The sequence below is a fragment of the Semicossyphus pulcher genome, unplaced genomic scaffold, assembly GCF_022749685.1.
Source record: "Semicossyphus pulcher isolate SPU_LCO1_2020_fin unplaced genomic scaffold, fSemPul1.0.p SCAF_2, whole genome shotgun sequence".
In the NCBI taxonomy this organism is placed as follows: Eukaryota; Metazoa; Chordata; class Actinopteri; order Labriformes; family Labridae; genus Semicossyphus; species Semicossyphus pulcher.
In genome coordinates, this window is record NW_027211693.1 from 7,359,680 (window position 1) to 7,385,272 (window position 25,593).

At 44.2% G+C, this 25,593-nt stretch overlaps 1 protein-coding gene across 1 annotated transcript in view; it reads right to left on the bottom strand.

Moving 5' to 3' along the window:
• The window catches only part of fat4 (FAT atypical cadherin 4), a 108,970-nt gene extending 83,683 nt beyond the window's left edge, over window positions 1–25,287 (bottom strand). Inside the window, exon 1 of the mRNA XM_069670252.1 lies at window positions 20,185–25,287. Coding sequence (XP_069526353.1) covers window positions 20,185–25,287 — 5,103 coding nt within the window. The remainder of the gene's footprint in view (window positions 1–20,184) is intronic.
• Window positions 25,288–25,593: the final 306 nt, after the last annotated feature.

Here is a 25,593-nt window from a genome sequence, read left to right on the forward strand (position 1 = left end):
TTGAATCACGAGAAGGAGGGAGGGTACAGAGAGGGGGGAGACAGGAGTGAGGTAATCTCAAGTTAATGGAAGGTGATAAGAAAAAAGTGTCTTTACCCAAACAAGTCAAGATGATAATTAAAACGTTGGCTTTAATGGATTCTCTTGGCAGTGGTGGGTAAGACGCATTCTTGACCTTTGTTCCTGCAAAGTTTCACTTCTTCTCAAGTGCCACAAGATGTTTTTCTTCACCTCTTGTGTGACCCATTTTTACCACCTCTATCCGTCCTCTCTGCTCGTTCCGACTGCCTTTGTATTTCTGCGCACCCCCCCCCCTCCTCTCCAAGGGTTTAACCTTGGGTCACCACCAACTTCTTAATCAGTTCAGCACATGACCAGTCCTTTCAATCCCCACATACCAGGAGAGAAGCACTCCCTGATACAGTAAATTACGATAAAGAGCTCACGACCCAAAATCGAGGGACCATATCCCCGTATGAAAGAAGCCGGGGCCCTGATACATCAATAGACAGATTTGGGTGTGGGGCGGCAGGGAGGGGCTGCAAGCACTTCTGCAGAAAACCCACACTTCAAAAGGAGCCAGTATTAGATTGAGGAAGGAGGGAGGGGGCTGTGAGGAGGATAGAGTCCCTCAATAAAGTCTGCCATGCCAATCCACTGTGGTCACCAAGAGAAAAGAAAGAAAAGGAAAAAATCCGAAGGGAACCAAGATCTTAATGCGTGTGCTCACGGAATTCTTTGAAGGATGCAGGCCCGAGTTTCAAACAGCCTAATGGTTACCAGTTGGCTTATCATCATTTTGATGTCTTCAAACTAAAATTCATGGACTGTGATGTCCTACTGTCAACGCTGCATGATTTCCGAGCGTTACACTCTCCATTGTGTTCTCATTACGGCTCTTTCACCAAATGTCGGAAAGACGGTGCTGAAGGCAGCGTTGACTGGCTGTCATGGGGGCCCAGCGCAATTTCCTGGGTTAGCCAAAGAAGGCGGAAGGTTAGAGGTCAAAAAGTGCTCGGAAAGGTTGGAAGCCAAGTCAGGAGGGGTTAGAGTTCAGCCTTCGCAGTTGTATTTCTTTCTCCTGCTCATACAGGGTCAAACCCTCTTTTCTGGCAAAAACTAGCCCCATATCATCTTCTCTAATCATGTCATTCTTTCTGTTTAACGTTAGCGAGATTTTAGATTCAGCTGTGAGATACATAAGCCTGACTTGAAATGCCTGAACCCCAGGATTATCTCAAGCTGATGACGAATCTCCGTTTATGTCATTTTCCCAAGAGATCTGTGTTTAGCTGTGAAACAGCCCAGCGATGATGCTCTCAGGTCAAGAACTGGGCCGAGTTAACACCCAACAATGCATTTTTCCGCCTCGAATCAGGTTTTAAGTTGTTTTTGGCAATCATTTGCAATGTATTAGTTGGTATTTTGGAACACGCACCACCAGAAATTATTCCACTCTTCACACATCCTGGACGCCTGCCCAGGCTAAGCCCACATCTAGTATTTATCAGGAGGGAAACAGAGCCAGGGCTTACTTCAAAGAGAGGCCTTGATAAGACTGACCTGATAACCTTAAACCCTGACTGGTGTACTACACACTCTGAAGAGCGGCCAGGGCTCTGTGACTGACATGAACTTCTAAAAACAAGAGAGTGCTTGATAGCAGGACTCAACTTGTGCTTTACACAAATTATTTTAGACAGCATCGACCAATATGCTAATACTTTCAGACATTATTCAGAATTTCTGCTTTATTTTATTCACCTTTCAGGGTGCTGAAGCAGTAAAGAAATAACACTGACAGGATATATTGTGCAATACAAGGCAGATACCAGCATGCACGAGTCTAACCCTACTTCAGAACAGCAGTGAGGCTCCCAGCATGCTGATAGACACAAGTGACGAGCACCCTCCTGCAAATGAAGATGACAAACAACCTCTGCACTCCGAGGCGATGGGACTCAGGGGGGGGAGGGTGTCAGGGGTCAGAGAATGAAACGGCAACACCTCTGCAGCCACTTGACAGCATGAAAAAAGAGCGGGAGACGAGGGGTGGCGGGCTGTTTGGGAGAGGGTGGGAGTAGCACTTGAGGCCAGAATGGAAGACACAAGCCTCCCAGCAGCAGCAGTCAGAGGCAAGGGGGACACAGGGGCTACTGTTCCCATTGAGGTCTTTGTCTCCCGGGCGCTCTCTTGTTTTTCCTCAGCAAACCGTGGGTACAATGAAGGCGGCGTGCTCCCCTCCCCTCCCGCAAAGGGCTGTCAATACTGGACCTATCAGACCCTGAATGGTTGAATCAGCCTTCCCATGAAAATCAAGTCAATGACCTGCTTCCCCTGGCTCTCCTCCTTGTGAAGTGGGTGACAGCTATAATTTCAATAAGTAAAACAGAGGGAGAAAGAGAGCGAGCGAGCAAGGAGAGTAATGGAGAGAGAGAGAGAGGGAGTTTTCTCACATGTTGCTGAGGGGACTTTGCCTCAGACTCGGCATCCTCATATAAAATGCATTAATTCCTTCGCTGTGAGCCCACCGTAAATGATTCGATTGTGGCCGATTCGACATAGTTTTCCGAGCTTCCCCGAGCGCCGTAAAAGCAAAGAAAGGAAAAACATGATGCCGGGAATGCTAAGACAATTTTGAACCAAACATTTAACTTCAGCCTTCTGACCCAATCAAGTGGAAGAGAAGACAGGCTTTGTCCACCTCGGCCCATCCAAGAAAAGTTAGCCAAAGGGAGGGAGGAGGGGAGCGAGGAGGAAAAGAAATGTAAAGATTTTGCCAAGCTTTTGTCACGCCTTAAGGACTGGCTTAGTCAATTGCTGTCAGATCAAGAAGACAGAAAGGAAAACAGCCGTGGTTGCCTTATATAAAAAAACACTTTCTCTCGCAGCCAAGTCGGGAGAGTCCCCATAGACAGAATTACACAGTTACTTTTAAAGGATTTGCATTTAAAAGATTGCGTCGAGGCCTGAATGCGGGTCGTTTCCCCGTGACCATAGAAACACTAGAAAAGGTGGAAAATTCAGTCCGCTGAACTTTAAACGACTTTATTAAAGTGTCACTAATCAGACGTGAAAGACACAAGGTTTTAGTGTTGGGCAAACTTACAGAAAAACTAAAAAAAAAGCTTAATGACCTGTTAAGAGCATTACTTTGAAAAGCCTTGTTGATGTCCCGTTTCATAATAAAGAAAGGGGCCGTTGCTTCACGTCGGGAAAAATTAATGCAGAAAAATATTCCAAGAATTTGACTTAAGCATTGTGCTGAGGAATGCTTCTGTCAGGCCGGTAGAGTTACAATAACAATCCTTTAATACCTACCTCATGCCTTGTTTGGTAATTTTATGTTGTTTGCGCACGTGAAGCAAGATATGCATTGACGTTTAAATATCAGTGCCTCAATGAAAACGCATATTTTTCACTCTGCTTCCCAATTGAGAGAGCCGTCTTAAGACTGAGCCATGAATATGAAACCTAACACCTTCTACAAATTACTGAAGATAAATGCTTGATTCAAAAACTTTCTGGCATGTATTTCCCCCCAGAAAAAGTCAAATTCCAAAGCAGAAAATTGCTACCATTACAGCGTAATGGGATAACAACCCAACGAATAATCCCTCGCTAACAATGGTGAGGTTTGAAAAGACTCCTGTGAGTCCTGTTTGGTGTCTGCCAGGGGAGAGCCGCGTTTTACAGCCACCAACCGGCAATGTAATCTCCGCTCAATGGAGACCTGGAGAGAGAGCCTCCGCACGGGGGTCTCTATCCCCCTCCATCCATCCATCCATTGATCCATCCATCCCGTCCCTAAAGAAACGGATAGACCTCATTTCCATCCCACACACACTGCATGAAGGGGTTGGTGGTCTTATGATTGGAGAGAATAAAACTGCAAGAAGACAGGAAGGCATTGAGAGAAGGAGGGGAGTTTTGGGGGGGTTGGTGGATGAATTAGCATCGGTGCTGCAGATTAAAAAGAGCCTCTGATCTTCCAGGCTGGTCCTAATCATATACACCCTAAATGAATCATCCCGGGACTTCTCCCGAGTTAATTTCAGTGCAAGAATTAATTAACACAGGAGAGAATTGATGTATGCAGAGCAGCGGAAAAACAACAGTGTAAACAAGCCCAACAATGGGGTAATGATAGCAGGGGGCTAATTTGTGTCATAATGATATGAATTTAATTTTTTAGCAGGTTAATTGAGGGAAACGAAAATGGCCTTTTTGGAAGATGATTTTCATATCGGTTTGGAACGGATGTTAGCAGTGATCCTCCCTTCCTCAACACATCAAGCTCTCTTAAGCCAGTGTTACATTACTGCAATGCAATTAGATTCATTTTAGAGACCAAAGCTGTAACTTTGACACTTATTTGCTGTGGTATATCGAATGGAAACCAATGGCTGCAAGAAATATTGATTGCAGTATTGATTGCAAAAGGATATGTTGTGATGCACAAGATGCATATCTGTTGGTACCGATTGGTTAAAATGTAAATACATCTTACATAAGGGCCACAGTTATGACAGTATCTTAAAACTAGCATCCTAAAGTCCAAAAGAGTCAAACTAAGCTAAGCTAAGTCTTAATTTTTGGAGCAAATCCGTTTGTGGTGTCACAACACTGACAGGGATTAGTTGGTAATAAAACCTCGTGCTGGGATTTCTTTCTGATTGTCTCTCAGTTGGTGGGACTTTGGTCTTGAACAATGTGGCAATAAGATACCAAACAACTGGTACTGTTAAAAAACAACTTAAATACACCTAACAGCAAACTGTCTTCAGGACACACTGCTTTAAATCATATTATCAAATGAACATAAACATTAACATAAATCTACAATAAAGTCATGATATTTAAATCGGAATATTTACTTAGCATCAATGTCAAATCCACTTCATACATTAACATTTGCCCCCTCGGTCATCTAACCCCCAAGTGGGGAACGAGACGGCAGATATACAATCCGAGTCCTTGTGAGAGACTGGCGTCGCTGTTGTGTTAATACCAAACAGCACCATGTCCACGCAGCCTCCATGTGGAGTCGCACACCGGGGGCAGAGGGGGCATTTTGACAGTCAGAGGGATCAAACTGGTTCCATATGACCACAGCTGGCATTGCTCCAGGCCTGGGGCAACTACGGCTTCTTCACAGGCCGGGTAAGGGGGTTCGTGCAAACTCAACAGCGGGAGTCGCGTATAAAGCCAGAGAATAAATCTTGAGTTTCAAAGACGATTGGAAATATGATGCCCATGCCCTCCTCCGGATTGATTTCCATGAGGAGAGCTTAAATCCCAAAGAGGATACTCAGAATTCAAAAGGCAAAACCTCTTACTGTAAACTTCATGCCCAACAATGACAGTTACTGTGTTTAGAATTATGGCTTTTTTTACATTTCTAATGGCATAAATATATATTTATAATGGTGGAACTTCCTGCTGTCTATTTATTTAGTTCTTTAGTGTATGTTTTTGATGATACCTTTGGAGGGGGCACAGTTGAGAGACACTTCCTTAAAAGGTTTTGAATTTATGTCATGGAAGATTAATTACCATAGTTTTTATTTTATTTTAGTCTTAATAATTTTACCTTAATGAGAGGGTGAACCAAAGCAGTGAAGCTGGGGCCTCATAACCAAAAAGGCACTCAAATATTCTGTAGCTGTGTCACTTCAAACAACCCCTTCCTCTTTACAAAATTACTTTATAAAATTGTTAAAGGAGAAGTTCGGTCATTTTAAACCTGGGCCCTATTTTTTACAGATTTGGGTGTTGTAAAGATTCAAAGGAACAAAACTGATTGAAATTAATTCTGATTACTCTAAATGACCTACAAGAACAAACCAGACCATCAGCGACAACACTGGTTATTTCTATTTAGTTATTTTTAATGCCCGAAACAGCTGGCGGGGGGTTGGTGTCAGACAAAGCGATTAACTGCACGCTGCCTTTGTTTAAAATTTAAAGTGAGTGATACATAAGATATAGGATATATAAGCAGGATGAGAATTTTGTTAAAAAACACCACTTAAGCATGGACAGGACAAAATCAGCAAAGAAATAAGAGGTACGGCTTTGTCCACAGGGGGCGCCAAAATCAACCCAACCTGAAAGTTCCTCACAGGAGCTTTAAAGACTAAGATCCTTTATATGTAACCAGGAACAGAAGTCTCACTCAAGGAGAAGTCTCGCTCTGAAATCTCGCTTGTGGTGAGATGTTACCGGAATAGGACACTGTAAACGTGAGTTAATTGTCCCAGGGGATAATGGTGCAGCCATCTACTGGACCGATTCTAAAAGTTTTTGTTTCTTTGAGTCATTTCGACTCCCAGATTAGTAAAAAATAGGGCCCAGGTTAGAAAATACTGAACTTCTCCTTTAAGATAGAAAAATAAATACAGCTTTTAAAAGTTTCCTTTGATATGGAGCAAGCTTTTGTTTCTGATACAAAAAGCCCAAAACTCCGTCCAATAGCATTAGCATGTTTCTTTCTTTCTAATATATGCTTTTTATTTCAGTGTCACTACAGTCCACACTGCAACTGTATTTTAAGTGATTTATTTCAATCTGTCTTGAGACATCACATTTTATTCTGTCTTAAACTGTTTTTTTCTGGCTTTTTTGTTAACTATTTTTATCTTTTTAATGCTTTTTTGCCGATGTAAAGCACTTTGAATTTCCTCTGTGCTATGTAAATGATGCCTTCAGTGTTTGGAGAGGTATGTTTTTCTTTACTCAATGCAGATTATTTAGCCTTAAATCACAACATAAAAGAAACACTTTAACACCTTTCTGTGCTCAGTGGGGAAAACAGAAGGAAACCTGTGTATCTGTAACTATTTCAAAAGCATGCCAGATTTATTTAGACGTCGAAAACACTACTACTGTCAGGAGACATAAGAGGACGTGAGCAGAGTTACATTATGGTGAATCAAGTTCCCGTGAGTGTGTCAGTAAGTGTCTCAACAGAGTGAAAATGTTTCATATAATAGCAGCAGAGTGCTGGTCTCCATCAGCAGCCAATGAGGGACAAAGTGAATACACTGCACTGTTTTACGGCCCGGCCTGCAGCGATGCATGATGGGAAGTAATAACCACATCATTACCAACAGCGCCTCAGCCTTGTCAGACGTCAGAAGAATAAAGGAAGCATGCAGAGTTCACACCCGGGCTGCCAGTCTACCGCGCCGTAGGACCCTGTCACACATATGCACATGCTCATTCACACATATACGGAAACATCCATCGGCCTGATGAGACACTTTATATGCACAAACACACACTCAGAGACACACACATCGCTGCTTGTCTAGCTGCCAAGACGAGAGGCAGCACTTCCGCTTAAGATTTGCCAAGGAAGGTCAAAGGTCACATGATTCACTGGAAGGGTCCTGAGAGTGTTGCTTTCCATTGGATCACTCACTCATTATCAAATAACTGAGACAAATGGCACCAAGCCTGCGCAAGATCATGTGTAAATCTGCAAGAGGAGGGATTAACGCCGAGGCAGCTGGCGTGCTGGATGGCTGCAGCGGTTTTAGAGTAAAATGCAAACACACACACACACAGTACGCACATACACATGCCTGCCTTCTCCTTCATACACATGCGATATATTTGAAATTAGAAGTATGAGAAGCAATTAAGTACAGAATTACCAGGATAGGTTTAACATGGTTTACATGTACCAAATCCCATTGTCAAAAACAGTAATTTTACCTTGCAGAACACAGGAGTTGCTGGTCCTCCGCTGCCTCGACCACCAAGTTTGTTGGTTTTATTGTGTGACTTGTGGTGTTTTAAACTGATAGTTCAGATCCAGCACACACAGAATAACACAGAAAAACTAACTGAACCAGTTCGCAATAGACAAGCAACTCCTTTGCTCTGCTAGGGTTAAATCACTGCATTTTTAAATGGGGTCTGGTGGCTTTAAAGGGAGCAATGTAAGAGCTGTTTCTAGTTTCAAAAAGAACAACTTATTCTTTAAAAAGGTTAAAAAAAAAAGATCTCGCCCTGAAGGGAAACTGTCAGTAAGGTTGTTAGACACTTTGAATAACAATCTAAGCAACTCTGAGTCAAAAACAAAACAAGCACTTCTAGACTAGAGGACATACTTTGAAGAGGTGCATTTGCCCCCAAGGCATGTGTTGTGTCAATCTACAGGAGCAATTGCAAAATATTTTTAGCACCTTTCAGTCATATAGACCCCGAAATGTGTGAAAACACTAGTAACCACATTTAAAATAACAGAATTACATTACATTACTGGTAAAGCTCCTAAACTTGCCACCCGAGAGCATCTTCCGTTTAGCCCTCTCCCTTCTTATATGATGAGTTTCATCATCAAATAATTTTACTATACCCATTAATTAGGCTACTGTGGGGCATCCAGAGCTTCTTGTGAGAAGACGTAATAATGTCATCAAATATAACCGGTGGTGATGTGTACGAACAGAAGAGTTTCTGTTTAAAATCAATTTCTCTTTTGACAACTGAAAAATATCTGTCAGCGCTGCGGGGATACATAAACACGCTCGTAATCCAAACCAACTCATTTCAAGTAAAGTCAGGATTCAAATGGAGATATGCAGTCCCTCTTGTTTCATAAATACTGACAGCTTTTTTGAGAATATTATTGAAACTATTGGAAACAAGACGTTTCAGTTCTTTTAAGAATTTGCATCAATGGTAAAAGGAAATTACTCCTTACTATTTTGGTCCAGTCTTTGCAGTGTGTATTTATTGGCAACTCAGAATAAGTTTCATGTGTTGTGTTGTTGTTAAACACCCCTCTCTCTTTCTGTCTCCCGCCCACAGGCCTCTGCAGACCTCAGTGGAAGTGAAGCCCTTGAAAGCAGCAGCCCCCCTGGAGGAGATAGAGACATAATGTAATATCTGATCACCCTCCATGTAAGACCATAGGAACACAATGTCCTGGGAGGGAGACTTCATTACGATCTGTCTGTCAACAGAAGGCCAGCCAAGTTTAGACAAACTTTTGGATGATTCATTTTTCAGTGGGCTTTTTTTCTTCTTCTTCTTCATCTCGGGGAGCTACGTGTCAGTGCCAGAGACGCCGAGCAGGATAACTGCAGACAAAAACTAGGAAAGGGCGCCAAGATTTGGTAGATTGTGCAAAAAAGTATGCAAGAGCAGCACTGTATAAGGCTTAAGGCATGTTTTATTATGAGGAGATATGTACACAGACACACAAGTAATGCCTGCAAAGTGAAACTAGCCCCTTGTTTGAAAGGAAAGACCGCAAAGTCAACTCTCAGGGCAGCACTTTGTTAAATTACACCTCAACTTCCACACACAATGGAGCCTGCGTGGTGAAATTAGGCCACATCATGCATTTGCATAGTAAAATCACTGCATGGGCAAAAAAGAGAGGCATAAAAAGAGTAAAAATAGCACATTGTCAACGGATGAAATCTAATCCTGCGTCTCAGCTTTCTCTTGTGCCCTTAAAACAGCTCAAAACAACTTTAATAACTTTTTGTCTGACATCAGAACCATGCAGGGCTACTCAGGTACCACGACAGTGAGCGAGAGCCTGAGTCACGTTGACTGGACCAGCACGCCGCTGCCCAGAACCCTCACCAGCTGCTTTCAATTAAACAGGCCCGACTGGAGAGGGGAGAGGAAGGCCGCCTTCACCAAAATGGCTCACTATTTCAAGCCAGGAGTTCTCTCTGCGCTCTGTTTCTGACAGCAGATCAGTTGTTCAAACTTGGTGTAAACACAGTGTTTTGTTTGCTGTCGAGGGCCAGCCCTCGCTCGCTTTCATGCAGAGCCACACAGCGTACCGTGCAAGGATGGAAACGTTTCAGCACCCAGTGTGTTCTATGATATTTCTAAGATACCTTAGGATTATTGCTTTGGAAACAGAGAGCAGCAAGCGCCAACATCGAGCCCACTCTGATCCAAGAATCTCCTTGAATGAGATAATAATCCTCCAAAGTGAGGCCCCATGCGCTGCAGTTATTGTCTCTGTGACCACAAGCTATTTTCCCGGGACGTTCCACTCGGCTACGTGCTCAAACAACCACAGCCTCTCTGCAAGGCGACCCATGGGAGGATGATGTGGACGGGCAATTTAACGAGCAGGGAAGCTTGTGTGCCGGAGAGGGCGTGTAAGGTGCTTCTGAGTCAACAAGGCTGCACAGAAACACCTGATAGAAGCACCTGTCAGACAAAAATCACTTAATATATCTTTTAATGTAGCTTTGATGCAATTTGGACGGTTTTTGAGATAAAAGGATACAAAAATGTCAGAGGTCGCTAAAGTCAAATATTGGAAAATAAAGCCAAAACCATATGCATGGATGTCACTAGAGGCGAGTAAGAAACTTTTTTTAATTAAAGCAAGCTGACCCTTCACAGGTTTTCCTATAAACTCGTGTAGTGTCATAAATCTTCTGTTTAACTTGTTTCAGCTCATAAACGAAGATTTATGATGTTGATTCAAACAAAAGAAATGTTCTGGATAGTCAGAACATCATTTTTCTTCCAACTTTGTGCCTGATAAACTGTATTTGGAATTCTGGAGCTATTTGGATATATAAACTGAAATTTCACACACAGTTTTGTGGGTTTAAACAATGTTTGGCTGCACAGCATGACTTTGAAATGACTTGCCCACCGCTGGGTGGATGGGGAGTTAGAGGTAAACAACAACTCGTAATTACCTCTTTACGAAAGAAAGGAATGAAGGATCCAAAAACAAAAGATTAAAAACTCCTTAAATGAGGGGGAAACCCATTCGATCACACCAGATACGTCTGTGGACTCTCAAGCTTCGAGACGAGGCCAACAAGCTGTCAAATGAAGAACAGGAGCAGGATTACGGCTAGCGGTCTCTTGCATGATTTTAAAAATCTAACAACTTGCTTAGAAATCGAGCGCCGGAAAAAGTCACGCAGGGACATTTTGAAAGCTGAAATATTTCAAATCTGAAATTGAAACCAGCTGCACATCCACTGTGGCTTGGCTTATTCAGTGTGAGTTAAGACCTGCACAGCAGAGCGGGCAAGGAAAAGCACAAGACTTTTGCAAGCTGGAAAATAAAGTCTGATATTTACAACAACACGAGGAGAAAACATAAAAATAAAGTTCTGTACAAATGCAAATCACAATATGGTTAACCTCTTAATAAAGTTAGAGAGTGAGCTGCAGGGAGCGGGAGCTGCAGTGGATCTCCTGATGGAAAACTCATAAAATAAGAGGGGAGATAACAATAACACGGGCTCTCGCTCTCTGGTGCCAGTCTATCTTTGCTTGTCTCCTGCCTCTGACACTAAAGCCCTACTCCAGCCCTCCCCCTTCCTTTCCTCCCTTTTTCTTCCCCCTCCATCTCCCATCTTGCTCCTAAATTATCTCTCCGGGCCGCGGGAGATACCCCTTCCTGCTTGAGGTCGATCGCCTTACCACAAGCTGGGGAGACGGGGTGTGTGTATGCTTCTGTGCACGTGAGAATAGTGCACACAATGCACTAACGCACATCCTCTCTCCCCTTCTCGTTTGATGTCCCTGGAGGCGGGAGGATCTGTGAAGGAGCGACAGCACTAAATGTCACTCTGGAGGTGCCGTTGATGGATGGCCAGCGGGAAGTGAGATGTGCAAAAGAGCAGGAGCTCTTTTTTTTTTTCTTTCTAAGACAGAAAGCAGAGAGCGAGACAGGTCAACGAGGCAGCGCAGTGAAGTCTGAGCTCTGAAAACAATGGAAATTTGCTGCGTGGATCCCTGCATGTGGATGTGTTCGAGTGTTTGTTGATGCTAGAGAGCTCGGTAAGTCACGTGCAAGAACAAATCACTCTGTAGCTGGGATCCATTATTACCGCAGGGACTACGTGCCAAAATCAACCCCTCCGCTCTCCCTCTTTCTCTCAGACTCCCCTTCGTTTTACAAGTCGAACTAGTGGAACATTATTTTTTTCAGAGCTGGACAGACTTGGGCATATTTTATGGGCCCTTCACAGAGAGAAATGATGAAGAAATCTCGGGGATGTAGTCATACTCAGGCAAAGATTTATTTCCCCGTGTAGCACTGTTTAGTTTGGGTAAAATGTACGACCCGAATCATAGCCATACCTGATCATTCCCACTTCAACTACTCCCAATCAACCTCGCTGCGGTTGAGTGACGACAAAGCTTGGAAACTTTAGATCACAGCTTCTGATGGACCTTTCTGATTGCACAAAATCCCTCCCCTTGCGGTGCAAAAACGGTAAACGGCTCCCCTTTTGATCACGCCTGATTCTGCAGACCAAAGGAGAAAAAGAATTCCCGGCGGAGATTAAAACTATTTCAGTCGCACATTTGCTCCGAGCATGTGTGCTAAAGACAGAGGACTGACCCCCTCCCCAAATGAGGCATGACAATCAAAGTCACAGAACAAGAGAAATGTATCTCTGATGTGAAAATAAACCCGATGATGCAAAACTCTGCGGAGCATGCACAGCTCTGGCCACATTCATTTATTATTCTAACCCGAGGTCTCGCATTGACTTTGCATGAGGCAGACAGGAGGCTGCGGACAGTCGACCGCAGAGCTGAGAGAGTTTTCTTTTAATATACATGCACATTCCCTTCATAAACACGATTTAGCGGCAAACCGAGTGTAAAAATAGAGCGTGTGAATAATTTTTGCTTTAACCTGTTTAGAGTAGCAGCAGGGTGGAGCTACCACACCAGGACAATACAGTTAGCCGCAGGAGACAACACAATGAGTGCTACAAAGCTAAGACAATGCCACAGGTAATTTTATGCACTTATCTTTACTTTCACCAAAGCTAACAATACCTAGAATTCACTGCTGCATGGAGACCTAACCAAGCTCTATGACTGTGTGTTCAACATCAACACTTCTTCAGACACAATGAATCCTTAGCAGCTTCAAAAACTGGCCAAACACCAGCAAAGCCAGAAACTTTTTAACCTGATAGCTCCTTGCTTGGACTTTCTGTTACGCGCAAATATGAAAACTGTCTCTTTACAGAACACAGTAGAAAACAATGTGTGGATTGATTTAGAAGTATTGTCATTGAGGTTTATGCTACATATTCTTTAGTAAAGTTATTTAAAGTTAAAGAGAGCAACCTTCTGTGCACAATACGTATAGAAAATGTCTGTTTTCATTCCAGCTGACTCTAAAATTACATGCTGGCCCGGCTTAAGTTTGAATAACTGCTATTTGAAAGCGGTTTGAAAGAGGTTTTAGTTCAACTGGTCACAATCAATGACTGTATATAAAGATGGACGTCATGTCTCCATCTGCTCTCGTTGTACAAAAACATAAGCCAAAATAGCCCATGTTATTGGCGCTGCCATCTTGCGATGGTGACGTCATTTGGAGCCAGAGTTGCGCAGCAGAGATCGGCAGTTGGAGCCGCTGTAGCCACTTCCGCTAACCCAGTGATTCTCAAACTGTGGGGCACGGCGGCAAGCCAGGGGGGGCGCGCCACTGCTCCTGTGTGGTTTTTTTTCGTTTGGAAAATGTAGCAAGCGGAACTATGTTTTGTTTTGGAAATTTTTCTTTCTACAAAGGGGGGCAGAAAAAGTTTGAGAACCACTGCGCTAACCAAAGAACACACTTAAATGACCGGAGAAAACATTAAGGATCCCGCACGCCAGCATGTTTAACAGCTTCTCTGTGTTGGTCTGAGGTTAACGTTCACAGATATGGAAACTTCAATGACTGTAATGATTGTTTTAGTTACGTCTCCTCTCACCCTCCCTCCTCTACTCTGCTGCATGATAAGAACTAACTATAACGACAGAAACCATGTTTGAGAAAAATGTATAGGGCCTGTATTTTGATTTATAGTTTGACTCATGTCCCATCTGTTAACATGGAGGAGGCGGGCTTTATGAGCTATACTGCAGCCAGTCAGGAGGGGGCGATAGAATGGGGTTGGCTTCACTTTAAGGGAGCTGTCATGTCGTCCATCTTTTAATACAGTGTATGGTCACAATACAAAAAGGTTGGGCAATTCTTACTTGTTGCCAAATGCCAAAAATTGAAGTTACTGGATATTATTTCTTCATCTATCTTGATTTTTCACATCCCTCTACACTTCTCTGCAAGCTGCTTCCAGTTGCAAACCAATATGTCTTTAACATGTCTTAAAGATTTTAAGCAAGCAAATAATGAACAAATGCTAAAAATGTAACTTCATGTTGGTGAAACGCGATGCCATGTGACTCCTCAGTCACTTGAGCAGGAAACCAGCCGTGTATAAAGATCTACTGAAATTTCTCTGTTTGCAAAAATAGTGAAAGTGACGGGTGCATTGAGGGATTTAACAGCCTTCGTGGCTTGCGTCCAAAAGAAATTGAGTTTTGCTCTTTCATTACTAACGAGACGCTCGGCTTAACTTTATAGAACATGGCAGAGCAGAACAATATGACCCTGCTCCTGACCTCTCCGCTCCCGGTCGGACAAATGTTTGCTATGAGCGGTGCCAGTCGCCGCTTTCTGCTCAGAAAAGAAGCAAAACATGGTGAAATGTGGGACAGTCTGTCACACAGCGACAGCCTTAGACACTCTGGAAGCTGGAAATACACAAAGCAGAAGTAACTTTGAATTCATCTGAAGTGGTCGGATGAGCTGGAGAGCAGCCGTTAGCGCTCAACACTCTCTCAAATAGAGTTGCATTGTGCCACAAAATAAATGAAACAAGACAAACACTAACAAACAGTCTCATGTAATAAAAGTAGGACTTAAACCGCTGGATTCATTAAAGCTTGGTTTGAATCTGCAATAAGAAAGTCACAGTGTATCCAAGTGATCTTATTTGACATTAACGTAATCACAGTACTCTAAATGGAACTGAATTATTTTGGCTGTGGCTTCCATTTAAAGTTTCCCTGCACTTCAGAAGGACTGTGGTCAGGGTATGTGTGTGTGTGTGTGTGTGTGTGTGTGTGTGTGTGTGTGTGTGTTTTTGGCAGCATTGGCTTGCACGCATCTATGCATGACTGAATGTTTATCCAACTTTTATGGCGATTGTCTCATAAAACAGACAGGCGCTCTGGGACGACCCAGCGCTCCTCTGCACCGGTTCACCCGCCTGCAGGTTCACCCGCAGCGACCACCTACCAGGAGGGGCCGCGCACATGCTCACCTCCTCGATGACCATTTCAACAACGCGTGTCCGGCCGGATTACTGAGTGAATTACAGCCTCGGCTATGGCGTGAAACTGGACTGTTACCACCCTTTTCCCAAGCACATGTGCACAAGCGACGACGCACTTTAAGAAAATCACAATTAGACCATGAATTACAACACACAGGGAGGCAGTTTGTTCTGCATCGTTCGTCTTCCAGTTGTTGTAAAATGTCCCTTCTGAGAAACATGAAATTTTATCACCAAGCGTATGTATGATTCGAATAAATGTAATGATTCGAATGTAATCAAAGACCAGTAAACGCTCCGCTCAGGGGGATATCAGTAACACAGTCTGACCTTTCTCTGGAAACTGGCGTCATCAATATTCCCGTTTTTTTTTCATACGTTCAGACACAAATACACAATCACAAAACCAGCATCCGTATCATATTGTCCAGCTGAACATGACCTCCTCGTCTTGGCCGGCTTTACAGAGAAGGTTTTTATATCCGTCCCTCTATCTTCTCTCCAAACTTAACACAGCCTCCGACTCAAGTTGGAGGAGGTTCACCATCAACAAAACATGGCCAACAGAAAAGAGGGAATGAAAGAGAGGCGGAAAGAAAAGCAAAGAGACTTTGAAGTTCGTTGCCAGCGAGAATTATGAATCAGACTGATCCATGACACGGAGGCGGACACAAAGAAGATTCCCAGAGAAACAGGCAGGTAGTAGTTCTGCCGGCTAATAATCGACCAAAGAACAGTCAGAATTAAAAGAGTCGACCAAGTTTTCATGCTTTTTAAAAGGTTGTTACAGCAGTCAGCAGAACGTGTCCAGATAATGCTTGGGTTCAAGTTTAGCATTTGTAAAAAGGGCTGTGTATTTTGCTCACAACACTTAAGTTAAAAGAAATAACACATTTGGAATCATTAGCGCTTTTGCCGTTAGCATTGTCGTTAACAGGTGGCTCGTTTGGCGAGTGAACTAGCGAACTTGTGGCCTGAACCAACACTTCAAGTCCTCAATCGGGGCAGCCCAAGCAGGCAGAAAATGCAAAAGACACAGATATTCTGCTAGCAAAAAGGAGGATGTTTACTGGAGGACAAACTATCCATAGCTACAGAGATCAACACTTATTTTAATATCTGCATTTTATAACCGTGTTGACCAAAAGCTCTGAGCACATTGAGCGCTCTTACGTCAACCTGCTGAGGATGTGACTAGCAGCCTTATCGCTGCCTCTTCCTTCCCATGATTCCTTGCAATGCTGCTACTTCCAGAACCCTCCTAAAAAAAGTCTCCCTCCACCCCACCTCTTCCTTCATTCCCACAGCTCCCAATAACACCGTCTGACATGTCAAGAACCCTCCCAAAAACACTCTTTCTTCAATCTCACAACTCCAAACAGCTCTACCGTGCGTCCCGTCACTGGTGAGGAGAGGGGAGGAAAGCTGGCTGACAGGGGCATCCATACACGCTCCTAAATCTGCCAAGGCGAGACGCTGGCACAGACAAAAAAATAACAAAAGACTCCTGATCAGCACCCGGGGCAGCGCAACACTTTATCTACGAAGGCAAAACAAAGGAAGGCCTGTTGAACACTCCGACTGTGTTTACTTTCAAGGGGGGAACAATGCCTTTAAGAGGAGGGGGCAAGGACTGATGTGGCACTTGAGGGCCTCTTCGAAAAAAGAGCACTTCATTTTGATTCACAGTGAGTTTAAGAAAACAGTTGTAGCATTCCCGTCTATAGGGGCCGGAGGGTTTGGATGAAGGGAAAGTGTATAGAGGACAAGAAGCAGAGATAGCAGAGAGGGCAGAGAGGGCAACGGCGGGGAGACAGAAATCATTCTGTGCTTTTCACATGATTGTACTGTATTTTCCTTCTATAAAGTGGTGCTTTGAGTGTCTAAAACATTTGCAACTTCAGCTACATTTACATAAAAGCATCACAAATTGCAAATGCAAACAGCCAACAACTCTAGAAACAAACTGTGAGCTGTTGAACATAATACGGCAGCTTTTTAGATCCCAAGAGAACAAACTAACAAAAAGTCATATTTTGCACACTGGTGTTGGAGGCCCGCTGATGCACTGCAACATCAACTGTATTTCCATTTAACTGTCTATGTTGTTACTGTCATCTTACGAAGCCACAAACGGAAGAGTCAACTTTTAAACCTAGCAATACATCTCTCTGAAACATAGTCTGCTCTGCCCTCTGACGCAAACTGTTTCACTTACTGTTTTTCTAGTTACGTCTGCTATTAAAGCTCATTCTGCTCGGGGGAAACTAATATTTCAACTGTCAAAGTGTCAAAATAATAAAGTTAAATAAAGCTGCAAGCGTAGTAAGATGTCTTCAATGTGTTCCTTTTAAGGTTAAATCCATGCAACTCTCTCTGAGAGCTCAAAGTCTCAAGCATATTTCACTGCTGCTCATTCCCAAATCAGTCATGTGCAGGTGTTTTGCCTCTGAAGGCTGATGAGAACCACCTGGTGTCACATTACTAATATATTTGTGGCCAAGTGTGGAAGTAATACTTGAAAGTTTCAGCTCTTGGAGAGAAGTCTGTCACAGGTGATTCAGTGTGAATTTACTCTGGGTGAGTTATTGGGTGGGGATGGCTTCCCTTCACCTCTGACGGCGGACATCGCAGGATATGATGAATCTAAACTTAGACTGATATAAAAAACATCCTCCTGAACACTGAGTGGAATCTGGATCCACCAACAATGGATGCATTTTCTGCCAAGATATTTTATTTTAACAACTCTATTTGCACAAGCTACAAGGAGGAAGTAACAGAAAGACTTCTGTACAATGAAGTCATTTGCGCAACCTTTCTGACACTTACAAGCAGAACAACCAAATATGATAATCTAATTTTCTGTAAGTCAAAGCAAGACCACTGGTTGACTAAAGGTAACAGCCACTGCACATCATACATGACCTAGATGTGAGGAAAAGGCACAAACAGTCCTGCAATGACAGATTGAATCAACAATCACAGTCTTTCTAAAATGCCAAGAAGGTCCAGGAAAAAAAACAGAATCCCTTCTCTCGGCTCTCTTTCCACGGCAGTCCCAGCAGGGTCTTGAATTGTTTAAGATCACAACCGTTGATAAAGCATGTCGAGCCAAATTCTCTTTGTTCGAGTGTTTCCAAAACATCACACATGGTGTATGGCATGCGGTGAAAAAATGCCAGCTTTCCCTCATGCATCCAATCAATGGGGAAAATGGGAAATGGAGAATGTGAAAGGGTCACAACCCCGGGGGTGGAAATAATCCCCCAGTTGCTACCGGGTATCTGGTGTATAAACACTGCACTGCAAAAACATTAGTCTCAGTCTGAAGGTTTACATTATTGTACCATGCTGTCCTTTGAGATCCCATTGACAGATGAGATACGAATAATATGACCTTTTAAGTTTGCTATTTAAAAAACAGCCCTAAAAAGAACTGCCCGTTTCATTTCAGCACATAACCCGCCCTTCTATCCAAATGTGGAAGGTCCTTTGAATTCCTCCAAGTTATTAGATCTCACGCTTCTCAAAATGAATGACTACTCAGCCAGGTGGTATGGTAAAGTCATCTCTCCGAGGGGTGAGAAAGTTCAAGCTTAGCATGAAACCAATCTAAAGTTTAAGGTTTGGGAATGGAGCACTGAAGCGCTATATTCTCTCATTAGCCCGACAGTAGAGTGTACAGGAAAGCAGATTGCCATCTTCGCTGCAGGCAAAGTGAAAGAACATTTGATATTCCCATTTGGCCCGAGCGAACCCTTTAAGTTAACTTAGCTAACACGATTTTGCCAAGTAATCCTTGATTTCAATAATATGTGAGATTGTCTCCAAATAATCAGATGGCTGTATTGGATTTCAGCTTCAATATTTGCAGTGGTTGAAAAGACATCAATACCAACTGTCAAAGGCATCCTGGTCATCTTAAACTCTTCAATTATTTCACATCAGGCATTTTTAACACAAAGCAGATTTAAAGATGAGAAGCACCTTCTTTGTTTTTACTTTAAAAAGCTCCAATATATATTCAATGTGTGTGTCATCAAGCCTGTAATAACATGGCATTTAAAGGCCTGGTTGCAATTTCTATAGACTCACATTTGTTTTTCATTCTACTTGCGGCGGAGCCTTTGTCACCCAAAACTGGGTTTAGGGTTCCCGCATTACACTTCTCTTTCTTAGGGAAAGCCTGAAAAGGGTACATCGCATAATGCAAACTCAGTGGACAGCTTAAGTTTCACTCTCTCTGCCCTCAGCGTCTTTTCACAGAGTCTTAAGAGGTCATCCAATTTTAATGGTCACTTATTGCCTGTGGAGAAGTTCCCTGGTGGTATAAAAGTACCCCAAGACCACCCCTAGTGCCAAAACAGCCTCAGGCTCAAGGGTTCAAGGTAATACTGGCACTGATAACACATACCTGCAGTGGAAGACTTTAAGAATTACTCTCTTTTTCATTTCTCCCTGAGACGCTGTAGAAACCATCATGGGCTGTGAACCTGAAACAGCAGCCCTGAATGATTTATGTCTACAGTGGGGAAATTAAAAAGAGGTCCTTTTTTGATTTGTGCACTTCATATCCGCTGATAAGAATATTTTAGTTCCTGAGAGCAGCTTGTTCAGCAGACACGCAACACTCATTTCCCTTCCCCAGACTGCTCAAATATTAGAGGAGGCATATTCAAGATGAATTGTTATAGCTAGTAGGATTTTGGAAAGGGGAACAATAAAGTTATCATGCCAAAGAGCAAGGCCTTCTAACTTATGTCCAAGAAAATTATGATTTCATATACAGAGAGAATTTAATTAATGAGCGGACAAATGCAAAAGGTTGCTCCGTTTTATATGCGACTTGGACAGTCTCAGCCTAGTTTCTTCCACTTCTAAGCTTGATCTAATTACACTTATTCCATCCAAATGTCTATAACAAATGCCAGTGGGTGAGTTCATGCCCTTTGCCTGCCAAACAGATCAAATACAGAAAAATATAAGGTGGTTTTCCAGTACCTGTAGAGAAAAGAAAGGTCAGCAGTGTACTCACCTCAGCACGCTGTGTTCTGGGCTGGCTGGCGTCTGTCTCAATGGCATACACATCCACCAGGTAGAGGTCGGAGCCTTGTTCTCGGTCCAGCTCTGCGGCCGTCTGTATCACTCCAGTGTGGCGGCCGATGGTGAAAAGGCGTCCCACGGTTTTCCCACCACTGCGAACTGCCACGATGAAATACTCCACTTTGGATGCTGAGCCCCGCGGACTTGAGGCATCCAGGGAGATGACGTTGGTGCCCGGCGGCTGGCCCTCTTTGAGGATTGTGATATACTTTGGCTGGGAGAAAACAGGTCCATCCAATCCTTGGAGGATGATGGTCAGCTCGGTTCTGGAGGTCTTGCGGTCGGTGCCGTGGTCAGTGGCTGACACTGTGAGGGTATACATGAGCCTGGACGGTACCAGCTGGGAGGCCAGACGAATATCTCCACTGTACCTGTCCATGATGAAAGTGTTCGAGTCACCTTCCACAAGCTCGTACTCCACTTCCCCGTTTGCACCCTCATCAGGGTCAAAGGCCACCACTGTTGTAAGGATAGAACCTATGACTATGTTGGGCTCAGCAACAAGGGCATTCTGGGACACAAATGAGGGGACATTATCGTTCAGGTCTGTGACCCATATTGTGACATTTTTCAGGGCAAAGCGGCGGAATTCAACTGGAAATGCCTGGTCAGTGGCTTTGATTGTCAGCTCAAACAGATTTGAAAACTCCCTGTCGACTTCCTTGTTGGTGTATATGAGCCCAGAGCTCGAATCAATGCTGAAGTGGCTTCCCCGGGGGATCTGTTGAACAATGGAGTACTCCAGCTGCCCGTTTATGTCTGCATCTGTGTCATGAGCTGAAATCGTCATAACTGAGGCTGAGATGGGAAGGTTTTCTGGTATGGATTTGAAAATGTCCCCAGGGGTAAATATAGGAGGGTTGTCGTTAAAGTCCCTGACATGAATGACCACAGGGATGGATGAAGAGCGGGGTGGTCTGCCGTTGTCCTTTGCAGTGATGTTGAGCTTGTAAAATGACTGAGTTTCAAAGTCCAGTTTTTTAACCAAAAAGATGCTGCCGGTGTTTGGGCTGATGCTGAAAGTGCCGTGGTTGTTTGTGGCTGTGATGCTGTACATTATGTCAGCGTTCTGACCTGAGTCTGCATCCGTGGCGGTCACAGAGGCCACCAGCTCCCCTATCCTCATGTTCTCCAGGACGTCCACAGACAGTGAGGACTTAGGGAAAGAGGGGGAGTTGTCATTCTCATCCAGGATGCTTATACTGAGCATACAGGAGGAGGACAAGGGCACAGCTCCAGCATCAACAGCTATGATTTTCAATGAATAGGAGGATGTAGATTCAAAGTCAAGCTTTCCTACTAGAGTAACCTGTCCACTGCTGCCGTCAATAGTGAACTGTCCTTCCTCATTACCCTCAGGGATGTGATAATGAACCAGTCCATTTTTATTCTCATCCACATCGGAGGCCGAGACCCGCAGTAGTTGTGTCATGTTTTGAGCCGACTCAGAGATGGAGGCCTGGTAAATGTCTTTAGTGAATTTAGGCGGGTTGTCGTTGATGTCTTGAATGTAAACTTGCACTTTGGCCTGGTCTCTGAGGGGCTTGGGGAGACCCTGGTCCGACGAGACAACCACGAAGCTGAACACTGCGGCGCCTCTTTGTCTCATGAGTGACTCTCGGTCAAACTGCAGAGTGCTGGTCAACTCCCCTGTGATGGCGTTCAGCTCAAAGTTGGACTGCGGAGTCTCAAATGTATACCTGACCTCACTGTTAGGGCCAAAGTCTTTATCCACTGCAAAAACACGGCCCACCAGCGAGCCCCTCTTCTGTTCCTCCTCAAAATGAAACACATAATTGGTGCTGTTAAAGAGGGGACGGTTATCATTTACGTCATCTAGAATCACACTGACATTCACAGTGGCACTAAGTGGTTCCACGGCCCTGTCTTTGGCCACAACCACTAAGTTATATCTGTCCTGTATCTCTCTGTCCAGCTCTGCTTTGATGTACAGCTGCCCGTCTGGAAAAATGCCAAACACATCACCTGTGTTGCCACCAGCGATGTCATACATAATCTCCCCGTTAAGGCCCGAGTCTTTGTCGGTGGCCTCCACTTTGAAAAAGCGGCTGTTGACAGGCTCGGACTCCAGGATGATGACCTCATAGGAAAGCTGGTCAAACAAAGGTGAGTTGTCATTGACGTCATAAACACTGACGATGAGAATGAGGCTTGAGGTGTGCTTGGGAACCCCCATGTCTGAAGCAATGACCTCGACCTCATAAGAGCTGGTGGTGACCTCCAGCGGCCCGGTCAGTGTGATGAGGCCGTGCTTCTCATGAATATGAAACAGGCCTTTGGGGTTTTGTTTGAGGCTGTAAACCACCATGCCATTCGTCCCTTCATCTGGATCTGAAGCTTTGGCCTGGGATATGACGTGACCTGTGCTCCAGTTTTCCACTGCGCTCACATGCTCCACGGCGTGAATGAAATGAGGGGCATTATCATTTAAGTCCTTCACAGTGATGTTAACAAAAGCCTCTCCTGTGATCTCCCCAGCTCTGGCTACAACTTTAAGCTGATAGAAACCCTGCTCCTCTCTGTCTATCTGGCTCGATGCTGTGATCTGACCTGCACTGTTCACAGTAAAAAGCCCCCTCTGGTCCCCTGAGGTGATCAGATATGAAATGTTTGTGTTTAAATCTACAGTGGTGGCTGACACGGTGCCTATAACTGTCCCAATGCCCACATTTTCAAACATGACAAAACTGTAAACTCTCTGGCTAAAGACTGGTGGGTTATCCTGTGTGTCTATGACAGTTACAGTGACTATGGCCTGGATGTGTGAGCGTAAACCGCTACCATCTGCTGCTGTCACCTGCAGCTGGTAAGCTGTTTTCTCCTCTCTATCAAGGGGCACAAGCGTGCTTATTTTCCCTGTGTTACTATTTATGCGGAACTTGGAAGAATCTCCAGCTGTAATTATGTATTTCACGCTGCCATTCCGACCCAAATCTGGGTCTGTGGCTGAAACGGTGGTTACATAAGAACCTGAGGGCTCATTCTCTTTTATATTGGCAAAATACTGCACAGGGTAGAAAACTGGCCTGTTGTCATTGATATCCCTCAGGGTGATGTTGACTTTTCCTACAGAGTGTAAAGGAGGGCTGCCAGCGTCTGCTGCCTGGATGTGGAGTAAGTAGGAGGCCTGATCCTCCCTGTCTAGCTCCACGGCTGTGCTTAATCGCCCTGACACAGCATCCAGGCGAAACAGCTCCTGGACTGTGGCTGGAGTCTCTGCATCAAATGAGAACCGGATAGTTCCATTGGCCCCAAGGTCGTCATCTGAGGCAGACAGCATCACCAGCTCAGTGCCGGCTGGAGCGTGCTCCACCAGGGAAACATGAAACGTGCTCTGCGTAAATGTGGGCACTTGGTCATTCACATCAGTTATGTTGACTATAAGTTTAGTGTAAGAAATCTTGGGCTGCAGCCCCTGATCTTTGGCACTAATGTTGAGCACAATTTCAGATGCTATTTCCCTATCCAGCAAAGCGGCGCTGGTTACCAGACCACTGTTTTCACTGATGGAGAACCAGCCCAAAGCGTTTCCAGACACCAGAGAGTAGCGCAGGTTGGCATTCTGCCCAGAGTCACCATCTGTTGCAGAAACCCCTTTAATGTAGCTGCCTTTTGGTATGTCTTCACTGATATCTACTCTGTACTGTGTTTCCTGGAATATGGGTGGGTGATCATTGATATCATTCACAAAAATAACCAGACTGGCATAGGAGGACCTGGCAATAGGCTTGCCGTTGTCCGACACAGACACGGTCAGGTTGTAGGAGGAAATTCTCTCTCTGTCTAACACACTGGCCACTTTGATCAGACTTAAATTGGGCACAGGAGACGTGTGCACTTCAAAGTGTCTCTGCTCGTTGCCCCCTAAGATTGACACAGATATGTTACCATTAGCTGTGGGGGAGTCTGAATCTGAGACAGTGAGCAAAGCTACAACTGTTCCAATCTGTGCATTTTCATCCACAGAGGCAAACTTCGAAGTTGTGGGGAAATACCTGAACTTCACAACCGGGTCGTTATCGTTCACATCTAAAAGTTTGATTGTGGCTTCTGTTCTGCCTGACAGAGAGGGCACCCCGTTGTCCACGGCATGAATAGTCAAAGAGTACTCTTTCTTACTCTCATAATCCAAACCCTCTTTTATAATAATCGTACCTGCTTTGGGGTCAATCTGAAAAGGTGAACCTTCATCTAAAAAGTACCTGATTTCAGCATTTGCTCCCTCATCCTGATCTGATGCTGTGATCTGCAAAATACTAGAACCTACAGCTGCATCCTCAAAAACACTGGTTTGATATTGATCTTGATCAAAAATAGGAGGGTTGTCATTTATGTCTTGTATGGTGACATTTACTTGCAAGTAGCCAAACTTTTTCGGGTCTCCTTTGTCCTCCACTTCAATCAGGAGCTGGTAGAAGGGAGTAACTTCCCTGTCCAAACCTCCAGTTGAAACAAGGTGCAAGAATGCCCCCTCTCCACTAGGATTGACTGTAATATCCAAGCGGAATTTCCTCTGCTCGTTGCCTTTCACTATTCTGTACGTGGTGTGATCAACTCCGTTACTTCCAATGTCTGAGTCTGTAGCAGTGTCCAGGATCACTTGCCTGCCGCTGCTCGCGTCCTCCTTAAATGACACGACAATTGACGCGTCTGGAAACACAGGGGAGTTGTCATTAATATCCAAAACTACTATCCTGACCTCAGTGGGGTAAGTGGGCTGGCTGGACAGCACCACCACGTTGATGACATCACTTTGCAGAACTTCTCTGTCAATCACCGAGGAGGTGTAAATTACTCCAGTGGTGCCGTTAATTGCAAAAAGTTTATGGTTCTCGCTGAAGCGGTACGTGAAGCTTGGCTTGGTCTCTATCGTGCCCACATATGTGCCGATGGGCTGCTCTTCCAGGACCTGAAACTCTTGACGGACTTGGCTGGATGCTGAGTACTGCGATAGAGTCCATAACAGGAGTAAAACCAAATGAAACCGGCCTAAGCCCCTACCTGTGAGCGCCATGGTCAGTTAGCCAGTCCACCTTTCTCAGACAGAGTCCATGCCTATGATGCATCAACTTTACTGAGGTTTCCCGAGTCACTAAAGCATTATATTCCAACAAATGTGCAGAGAAAACTTGATGGGAAGACAATCCACACTTTCAAAGTGCTCCAAAGTACTCCAGAAGTGTTATTTTATCCTGCGCAGCCCTGTGCGTCAATGCAACCAAATCCTCTGAATGGAGAGAATGATTCCTGCGTTCATTTCAACTCCTCAAATCGCCTTTTCAAAAGAATCCCATGAAAGACAAAACAAAACAAAAGTTCC